This window comes from Nicotiana tomentosiformis, chromosome 7 (genome assembly GCF_000390325.3).
Source record: "Nicotiana tomentosiformis chromosome 7, ASM39032v3, whole genome shotgun sequence".
Classification (NCBI taxonomy): domain Eukaryota; kingdom Viridiplantae; phylum Streptophyta; class Magnoliopsida; order Solanales; family Solanaceae; genus Nicotiana; species Nicotiana tomentosiformis.
In genome coordinates this window covers 58,731,735-58,742,722 of record NC_090818.1, presented here as the reverse complement: position 1 = coordinate 58,742,722, position 10,988 = coordinate 58,731,735, and the positions used below count along the sequence as shown (strand labels likewise).

The following is a 10,988-nucleotide window of genomic DNA, read 5'->3' as shown; positions in this document are numbered from 1 at the left end:
TATCAAAAAGTCAACTCCCCGGTCAATTCCAAATTGAACTTTCTATTTTAGCCATTTCAACCTAATTTAGTTACGGGCTTCCAAATAATTTTTCGGACACGCTCCTAAGTCCAAAATCACCATACGAAACTGTTGGAATCATCAAAACTCTATTCCGGAGTCGTTTACACATAAGTCGACATCCGGTCACTATTTTAACCTAAGCTTTAAAGCCTTGAATTTCATTCTTCCAAACTAATTCTGAAATACCCGAAAACCAAACCGACAATTCACACAAGTCATAATACATCGTATAAAAGTATTCAAGATTTCAAATAGTAAAAAGGAGCATAAATACCCAAAACGACCGTTCGAATCGTTACAAATTATTTCCTACAAATTCATAGTGAAGTCAAGTGGAGACCAATAAAAAAAAAACAACGAACATAATGGCTTTGAAAGTCATAGCCACTGTTCTCCTCTTTAATTTCTTATATTGGAACCAAAAGAAATAAGACATCAAATAATTCCAAAACTAAAGTTTTCAATACTTTTTAATCGCAGAAGTTAGTGCATCTTCATAGAGTAATATATTCACTTTAACTTCTAGTGCCCTTGCTATGAACACATTTTTAAAGGCAGTTCAAACAAAAACAATATGGAGCAAATTTTATTCCAACCGAAGAGATGAAAGCAATTTCAATTCCAATACTATTTCTCTAAGTTTCAGTGTAAAGACCCCATCAAATCAGAAAAGAAAAGTAATGATTTCGAACACTTCAAAAGAAATTCACACAAATAACATACATAGTTTCTTTGTTAGACAGTATTTTGTCTTCACAACACAGTTCCTATCAATTTTTTATGGTAACAACGCCAAAACACCAGAAGTAATTAAAGTTAAGTAATTAAAGTTTCCAATTATGCCAAGCAACTATGTTTCAATTAGAATTAAACACTGTGTTTGCTTTCCATGTTCAAAATCCAACTGTGAAAGAAAAAAAAATGGTTACATGTAATCACTAAAACAATGATTTGATAATCTTTAAAAAAAATCATAATTTTGTCATGATTCCGTACTGGCACATAAAAAAAAAGACAATACTTGGCCAAGTTTTGAGGCATAAATTGGTTTTTATGCCGAACGTCGATATTCCGATTCGGATTAGAACTTGTTCTTTTGCCTTTTAAAATAAATTTAATATAAAACAACACAACAAACAAGGCTCTCATCCATCATATTACAATAAGATACGTTTCAATTTTCTCTTAAAGTTATAGAAGTCATTTAATCAGGAAATGCTATTAGGGCAAAGACAATTTTTCATACAAATTGCGAACATCGAGTTCATTCGAACTCTATGTTAATCAATGATGTAATAAAATTAATACTGATTGAAATTAAGTTGTGTATTCATCTCAATAGAGTACACTTCTAAAGCTCTGATATCAATGATGATTTAATAGTAATATGAATATCGAATTTGTGTACATATTAACAGCATCGGAAGATCGTTGAAATTTATGTGACAGAAATTGTTCCACACTGATTCTATTTCACTTTGGAAATAGAATTTTGATTCCACAAACTAAGTGTCCTCTGTGTTTTTCTTTTTGAAAAGAAAGGAGAAGAGTTCTTTGTGTTTTTTCATGTGTTTTTGAAGAGAACATATTGTTCCCTATTTATTCAGAGTTAAGGAAGAAAGCAGTTCTAAAGAAAACTCTTCCCACCCAAATAACCGTGTAGAATATGCTTTCGCGGATTCATCGTGTGGAATAACTTTTCTTATATTTAATCTTATCTATTCAAAAATAGGTCGGGTCAACCCACATGGAGTGACCCGCGATCCAAATAAAAAAATTCAATAAATTTGATTTTCAACGGCGATATACCATCAACATCAATTGGACTTTTACAAGCCTTCATGTCCACAAATTCTATGGCTTAAACAATTCAAATCCTCCATTTTCTTTTCGTTGGCCTTAAAGATTATAGAATTGTGGTTATCGATAAAATTAGTTGTTGAATTGTTATATTAGATAGATTTGGAGGTTTTGACTTTTTGTAATTTAGGAAGAATAGAGTAGAAAGAGGCGGTTAAATAGATGAGGAAACTATAAAGGGTGGTATGAGGAAACTATAAAGGGTGGTAGGAAGTAGCTTGTCATCAATCACCGTGTGAGAAATTAGTGAGCTTTCAAGAATGAAAATGATGGTGGTGGGTGAAAGATAGAACGCTGGGAATGTGGAGAGAGGAGAGAAAGGTGTGGGATTTTATTTTATTTTTTTCTGAGAAAAAGAAATTGATTTGAAATTTTTATAACAATAATTTATGTAAAAGTAAATTATGATATGGATATTACTTATCTAGGTGGATCTGATGTGTCCTCCATATAAGGGAGAATGAACAACGCACAGAGTTGGATGTGTTTAAAATACTAGTTTTGATCGAGTTCGGATGTTTGAATAAAATTTCGTGAAGTACGGAGAACGAAATATTAAACCAGAACAAGTACAAGTGTTTCCTAGGCTATTCTGCCTTTTCTTAAACTCTTTGCCGGGCGACATATGTTCACACGAATTAAAATTGCATGGCAATTATGAGGTACATTTGTCACTACTTTTTTCTTTTGTTTCAAAGTTTCCCTCCATTTATTTGATTTGCGAGAATGCCCATTTTTTTTACTTTAAGTTATATTACTTGTATTAATATAAAATAAGTTATATTCCACTTGCAACAACGATCTCACATATTTGGGAAAGACTTAAAATAATTTTTTAAATATATTTTTAAGTAGTTTATTTTTTAAATTTGTTAAATAGTGCATGTTTAGCCTCCATTAAATATTAACAAACTCTGACTATTAAATTTAACACGAACCATGAAATAAAATTTTAGCACTTCTTGTTTAAGATTTCTAAAAAATTATATATACTCTCTCTATTCACTTTTAATTGATAACTATACTAAAAATATATTTTCATTGTTACTTATTTTAGCAAATCAAGAGAAAAATAATTTTTTTTTGTTTGACCCTTATCATTAACTACTCATTCCCCAATATTTTTTGAAAGCTATCATTATTATGGGTAAAATTGTAAAATATATATTTTATTTATTTATTCTTAAAAGGGATGCTAAATCAAAAGTGGACAACTAAAAATGAAGGAAGCGAGTAACACATTTCATGCATAAAGTGGTCAAAACACACATTTCAATTATTAAAAGGTTAAATGTGCTTGATTAACAAATACTAAAGTACTATTATCTGAACTGCTAAAATAGACTTTATGTAGATCAATTAAGATCATACATACATTATAAATAGAAGTGTGTTTGTGCTGATATAAAGGCTAACCAATAGGAGTAGTATTTACATTTTAAAACCTAGCAACCAACCTAAATAGGCCATAAATTGACTATAAATAGGCCATTTCAACCGATTGGCAGTTCTTGGGAGTAATTATTTTAGTATTGCCATCAGCAAAGAGAGAGGTAAGTTTCTGCTTGAGCCTTCCCATCTCATTAGCCTCGAATTATGTTGGGAGGCATAAGTTCTTTCAAGAAGGTACTAGTCGGAGCATAATCCGCGTGAGCTGAGAATGAAATATAATGAACCTGCATATTAAGTGGAGCACTCAAGCCATTTTGTAAGGTGACTTCCTTCGGTTCATTGATGATAGTCTTCGCCAAGGTTCCTTCCACCATATACCCAGGTATAACACAAGCATTTTTCTTGTCAGAGCACCATTTATCGAACAGTTGCCTTGACAAACCACTTTGAAGACTGGGGTCTCGGCCTGTTTTCTTCACGGGAGTAGTCTCCTGTATAGAGAACTCGAACACAAGCAATATCAACCATAAACATGGCAGCACCAAGGACATGACCGGCAGTATAACACCAAAAGCGAATGCCATTTACTTCCATAGTCTGATGGAAGTCGACAACCTACAGAACAAGTTTTCATATGTCAAATAACCCTAGCCATATATGTTGCTAAATCTTTTAAAAAGAATGATAAAGTGATCCATTGATATGGTGGGAAAAACCCAGTATACAAGTGTTATGAAAAATGTAACAAAGTGGTGAACCTACATAAAAACATGGCTCTCTACAATATGAAATTAGAAACAAAAAAATAACTTTAAAACTTGTCTAACCAAAACAGGAATTAGTGCCTATACTCTCTGACATTCATAAACTGCATGTATTTCTCCCAGATTGCAGATGTCCAATTGGCATGATGGCACATTCAAGGCACAATCTATCCTTTTCCTCAGTAAAAACATTAATTTTTTTTGATAACCAGTAAGAAGATTAATTTTAATCATTCATGGAACCCAGACGCTACAATGAATACACACAAAGGTCTGAAACTCTCTTAGCTAAATGAAAAGCACTATCTATCATCAATTGCTTCTCTAAGAAACATTTAATTCTAAGTTACATTTAACACTCTTCGGGACAATTAAACAAAAGGGAACCCAAAGAGTCCAAAAGATTTAAATTTCCACTGCACAACCCCTTATAGTCAAGAGAGATCAAATAACACAATCAGAATCCTACCTTCTCGGTGAAGAAATAACATATTGCCTTGATTCCATATTCCAGTTCATAGGCCAAGGAAACTTTTTTGTGTTAACGTTTCCATCGCATCCCCAAATTAGCTATACTCTACTCCTCCCACCATCCCTTCCCACCACTAACACCTCACCTCCACCCCAACCCCGCCTCCACACCGTCTATTCCACCACAATTTAATACTTTAGCAAATTGGTTTTTATATTGATTCATTTTAAACTTTCTAGGTAACTCTGTCCACCAAAGCTTGGATAAATGGGGACCTAGTATTTTTGCCTCCACTGGGAATCTGGGATAGGGGATTGGACTGATCTAGTTCATCTTATTATCTATTCTATGTGGTCCTGATTAGCAGTGAATTACTTGTGCACCCGCTAATTGTCTCTACAGTGCGTTCAAGTCCCTTGACATGCATATTAACTATTGACCATTTGTTTAGCTGTTTTTTTTTAATCCTGAATTTTTTTGGTTCCTTTTCCTTTTTATCTTACTCTAAATGCTTGCATTAACATGCTCTAATGCTTTGCAGTTTTTACTTAGATCATGCTGCCTCCCTCCCTTATTTCCTTGAAAAGGTTTGTTCAGGGGTTCAAAATCTTTTTTACTTGCAACTGTTTAGTACTTCTTTTGTTGATTCATATTAGCTTCTTTTATTTTCAGACTACATTTAAAGGGCGCGTATTTATGACTCATGCAACAAAGGCCATGTACAAGTTGCTTTTGTCAGACTATGTTAAAGTGAGCAATGCCTCGGTTGAAGATATGTTGTTTGATGAACATGACATTCTTCGCTCCATGGACAAAATTGAGGTTCGTTTTCAACATCCCATGATTGATCTCCAAGCAGTGACTGATTAGTCGTCATGCAGACACTTATGAATTTGATTAGTCATCATGTAGGCATACCATCACTTTGCATAGGGTTGTTGTATACTTGTATTTATCCCAGAGTTATAGGTTATGCAAATGAAATTGTTATTATTGGTGACAATCATGTCATCATGCTGACATTTATGCACTGAAGAAACATCTTTTACCTACTCTAGTATAAGGTTTCACATCGTGTTAAGTACTTTCGTGGAACAGAGGTAGCGCAGTCCAACTTAATTGTGGCTATCTGGCATATGAAGCATGCCCTCGATATTTTTGAGGAGATTGAGATTGTGGAACCTAATGCTAAGTTATTTCTAGGATAAGGGAGCATTTATCAGATCTTGGATGCTGCAGGAGGTTTTTTTGATAAGCCATTAGCTAGGATAGTAAGTTCCTATAGTATCATCATAATAGTTATTTGGACGTGCATTTTAGTGGTGCGTGGGCTCGTACATGAAGATTGAGGACATACTAAGATTCAGTTTCTTGCTTATATATGCAATATCGTATCACAGAGCCCTGGGCCGACCTGTAGGTATGCTAACGTAAAGCGAGGAGCCTGAACCTGCATAGATTATTGGTTATTGATGGATACTCATCTAAAGGAGATCTTCTTTCAGATATTATGTTTTAAGTTATGTATCAAAAAAGGGGAAAAAACTATCTTAATGGGATTTAACATACCTTATCAAAAAAGTAGTTGTCTTAATGGGAGAAATCCCTTTTCTTGAAAATATAAGTATGATATAGTTACTAATATCTCAAAAAATAACTTTTTCCTAAAAAAAAGTATGGTATAGTTACTGCGTCAAGTGTGGAGGTTGAATATAAGGATGTACATTGATTTCAAATTAGCTTTTGATTAAAGTAGTTGGAAGAGGAGGTGAAGTTTGGGACAGCGATGCAGATTAAGCTGATTTAAGATAATCAAATTGCAATGCATATTCCTTTTAAGCCAATATTCTCATCTGCAGGAAAAAACAGTTTACATGTATGTCTTCATTATTTTTGTTAGCTTACTTAGAAATGCTTGTTAGTAATTATGATACTTCTCTTTATTTCATGTACCCTAGATTCCTATATGAGGAGCTCTTTCCTATACGCTTTCTTCTCTAATTCAATGGTAGCTTCTCTTTTATCATGTAATTAAACATTTTAACATGAAAATAAGTTCAAATGAAGCAACATGTTCGAACCCTGCCCCAGACAATAGCTTGGTATTTAAGTTGGGGAGTAGAGGGGTGGGCCCATCATCCACTTAGCTTCGAACCGTGCACCGCTGACCTCGATAATTTCTCAATTATCTAGTACGTGTGCTGGTGGGAGGTAGCAAGGATTATCCCATGGAATTAGTCAAGGTCCGTGCAAGCTCGCCCGGACACCATGTTTATTTAAAAAAAAATATCAGTCCGCTCCCTCCACTCAACTAGTCAATCCTACCACGGCTCCATAAAACAATAAATAACTACAACAACAACAACAAACCCAGTATAATCTCACGAGTGGAATCTGGGGAGGGTAGTGTGTACACAGACCTTACCCCTGCCTTGAGGGTAGAGAGGTTGTTTCCGATAGACCCCCGGTTCAAGAAAAGAAAAAGAAAGTAGTAACAACCAGCAATACCAACAGCAACATAATAAGAAAACAAGCAGTAACAATAACAAGATAATAAAAGCACAAGCAGTAACAACAACAAGTTAATAAGAAAACATGTAGTAATCAAGACTGTCAATAACCGAATACAAGGAAAACAATAAATAACTATTGAAATAAAAAAACAACTCTATCCAGGAACCATTGACATAATCAAAGCCACAACTTCACAATTGGAAGGGTGGGTGACAATTAAAAAGAACTACTAGTAAAGCTTTTTTTCTCTGAACATTGGCCGTTTTGCTTCTAATAACTCGTCAAGGGCTCTTTGAAGCATTCGTCCCCTATTTGCACGATTTTATCAATAATAACAAAAATAATTTCAAATAATGATGAGCTAGTCCATTGATGACTTCAAACCATTTGAAGTTTGTGCACTTACAAACATGTGAGAGTATAATCACAAAATGAAAATCTTCTTTTTCAACTGATAGGTATGTAATCACGAACATAAAAAATATTACAAGTCAGCGCTGAGAACGATATAAAAAGTTACTTCCTTTGTCCCATATTATGTTTGAACCATTTTAAATGAGCAGAACAATAAAGAATTAGAAAATAGCACCTTTGGTCCTTACGTTACCAGTTAATTCCAATTTTAGTCCTTGTGATATTAGACGAATCACATTTAACCTTTAGTTAAACAATATGAGTACTTTTGGTCCCTTCACTAAAGGAACTTAAACAAACAACTGACAGTAGCTACTAAGAGGCGCAATTTGGATATTACAGGTACAACTTTCAGCAACAAAACCTCACAAAAGAATAATCTAATTCTAACATTTAATTAACATTGTCTCCCAGAAAAGAAACCCTTTTCCTCCCATCTTCCAACGAAAGATTAGGTTTTTTAGTTGGTTAATGGCAGTGCTTTTTTTTTTTTTTCTCTGAGTCCTCTTGTATAAGAAGATCCGCCAAAAGCTCTACCAAGAACACATAGAATCGCCCAAACATAATAGCCCATAATATTAATTCTACTTAGTTGTGCATCTTCTTTCGTCTTTATAATTTGTTTTCGTCTTGCGTTGAAACTTAACCACTCTTCTTCTGGAGCCTTAGCAACATGAACATAAAGAATCAAACCAATATACAGTCAAAACTCAAAATAAGCTCCACCATGAATTTAGCTCAGATGAGCTTTGCATTTGTTTAAGCAATAGAACACTTTGGGAGAAGAAGTACCGTACTGCAATACCTATTCAATTTATAGAACTAAGGCACAGAAAACTTACTGGGTAATGAGAAGAACATCAATAGTTGAAGGATCAATTTCATCAAAATACGGCAAAGCAGCCATGCCTGAGTAAGCTGGACGAATGCCACAGTCAAACTGCCAAAAAACAAATAATCGAGTTCAGAACTTGTGGCCCAAAAAAAACGAGTTTGAAGAAGAATGACAAAGAGTGTAGCCTACCAAGACTGTTTTTCCTTTGAAAGACATGTAAACACATGACCGTCCCACTTCATTCCCAGACCCTAAAGGAGTGATCATGAGTTTATCTCCTTCTCTGTTAAATGCAGGACTAGGTCTCTTCAAAGATGACTGTGGTTGTCCAGTAGACGCCATTCTTACATCCAAAGAACATATAAATCAAATTATGAAAACACTAATTTTCATGCAAGAGATAAATAATAAGAAGAAATCCAAAATTTAACTGGTTAAACAATCATTCAGCTTCATTATACCAAAACCATGAGTGTCAAATGAATTCATCTAGTACGTGTCAATCCTAAATTAGTTGACAGCTATAGGAGTCCTCCGATATCCATTTATGCTCTATTCAACATAGTTTGAGGAATTTTAAGCTGGCTGCCAACCTACTGCAAAACCTACTTAGGGTCCATTTACTATATTGTGTGGTTCACGCAAAGAAAAGATCAATTAAAATAGGCGCTGATAGAATACTACTCAGTAAAATTGAAAACGAAACATTGAACAAACACAATCACGAAAAAGGCAATGTTTTTGGGGTAATTTTTACCAATGCCGGCAAAAAACGAAATTGGCAAGCGAGAAGAATGTTGAATCATCAAAAAGTTTAATATTACCAATAAGAACAACGATTCAAGAGAGAATAAGAGTTAGGAACCTGAACCCTAATAGCTTGTTTGGATTGTTGTTACATGTAAATGTATCGTATTGTATTGGATTGTATTATTTGATTAATACAGATAAATTGTGCCGTGCCAACAATACAAAGAATAAAATTATAATATTATTAAAAAAAAAAAAGTAGTGTAATGATAAAATATGGTTATTTAACAATAAATCAAGGACAAAACGAAAAGAAAAAGGCACCACGCCAAATTTATCGTTTTTGATGTTACGTACGGATATACAATATAATAAAATTAAATAACAATCACAATAAATATTATATTTAAAGTTACAATACGATACAATTAGGTCTATTCGAACCATCCAAACAAGCTGCACGTACTGAACCGAAGACTGAAGATGCTTACAAGGTCTATTCGAGTATTAATTACTTCCGGCTGGAAATTCGTCGGGTTTTCACCGTAACGCCGCCCGAGGTAGAGAGGGAGAGGAAGCGCTGTTTTGCAATAAACGTTTGAAATTGAAATTGTGCTTACAAGCTCTCTTTTTCACTTTTTCACTTTGTCTCTTTATTTTAGGAATTATAAATTAAAATGGACCGGACCTGAGAAGTGTCCTCTTGTCCGGACGGATCGGACCGTCCCTCTGTTATGTTATTGAATTGAATGTTCTTTATATTTTTGGGATATTAGAAATCAACACGGAGAAGGAGAGAATGCATTCCAATTGTGGTGGAAGAAATTCATAAGAAAGAACACATGCCACCCTTATAAAAAAAGTTAAAAAGGGGTTTTATAATTATTGTCACACCTCCTTTTTTCCGGGATAGGGGATAGGAAGTTTTTCCAATTAAAGTGACATTATTCGAAATATGATTATTTATTTATTCAAAGTCGCTACTTGGAATAATTTATGGTATCCCAAGTCACCGATTTATTTTAGAATCCCAAATCGAGAAAATTTGACTCTTATTTATGGTCTGCGACACAGAAGACCGGGTAAGGAATTCTATTAACCCGAGAGAAGGTGTGAGGCACTCCCGAGTTCCGTAATTTTAGCACAGTCGCTCAACTATTAATAATTGGCCTAGTTATCTGATTTAATACATGTTTTAAACATATATGCGCATTTTTATTCCTTTTAACCGTTTTTAATTATTTATGAAACTTATTTGTACAAGACGCGATGTCGCAAACTCATTTATTTTTGTACATATTGCGAATCGCGTCACGTGAAACGCACCCGCGATTTACAACATATTTATTTTTATTATTATTCGAAGTTGAAGTCAAGTCACGTGAAACGCGCACTTGAGTTGGGGTTTACGTATCGTGATCATGCCACATGAACCATACTCATAGTCACGATGATTTATTAATCGCACCTAAAGCAGCTAGCATGTGTTCATGATTTATTTTTCCTTACGGGTTTGAGATTTGTGTAAGGTCAAGAGCTATGGAAATCAATTGTGGAAAATGGGTCAGCTTTTGCTCTTACTAAATTGGGCATGACAGAAACTATTTTGGACCAGATAAATTAAATTGGATCGTAGTATAATTGGCCATTTAAAGTCAATTAAAGAGTATGACCAGTTACTAGTTCATCAAGCTACTCCCTTATCAATTAGTCAATTGCAGTAGTACATGTTTCATTAAGTAAAGCCCAAACATCGGGACCAATCATTATTTTTTTAAAGTCCAAACCTCATATTTCAATTTCAACTAGCAGACATAGATTTTATCCCCAAAGTTCAAACATTCACTACGTGCCCAAAAATCATATTTTTTTTTATTATCAATCTTCATGTTAATCATCAATAAAGTAGCAAAATTTAACAAAG

The 10,988-nt window shown here is 34.1% G+C and overlaps 2 protein-coding genes across 2 annotated transcripts; one reads left to right on the top strand and one right to left on the bottom strand.

The window, feature by feature from the left end:
* Positions 1-2,114: 2,114 nt before the first annotated feature.
* LOC117273546 (cleavage and polyadenylation specificity factor subunit 3-I-like) lies at positions 2,115-5,606 on the top strand. Its single transcript, XM_070181587.1, has 3 exons — positions 2,115-2,585; positions 5,093-5,138; positions 5,224-5,606. Exons 1-3 carry the CDS (start codon positions 2,572-2,574, stop codon positions 5,419-5,421), a joined length of 258 nt encoding a protein of 85 aa, XP_070037688.1. The 5' UTR covers positions 2,115-2,571; the 3' UTR covers positions 5,422-5,606.
* On the bottom strand, positions 3,165-9,818 carry LOC108942846 (cleavage and polyadenylation specificity factor subunit 3-I-like). The gene is made up of 4 exons (XM_070181586.1): positions 9,556-9,818; positions 8,504-8,657; positions 8,322-8,419; positions 3,165-3,930 (listed from the first exon to the last, which is right to left on the bottom strand). Exons 2-4 carry the CDS (start codon positions 8,654-8,656, stop codon positions 3,900-3,902), a joined length of 282 nt encoding a protein of 93 aa, XP_070037687.1. The 5' UTR covers position 8,657; positions 9,556-9,818; the 3' UTR covers positions 3,165-3,899.
* Positions 9,819-10,988: the final 1,170 nt, after the last annotated feature.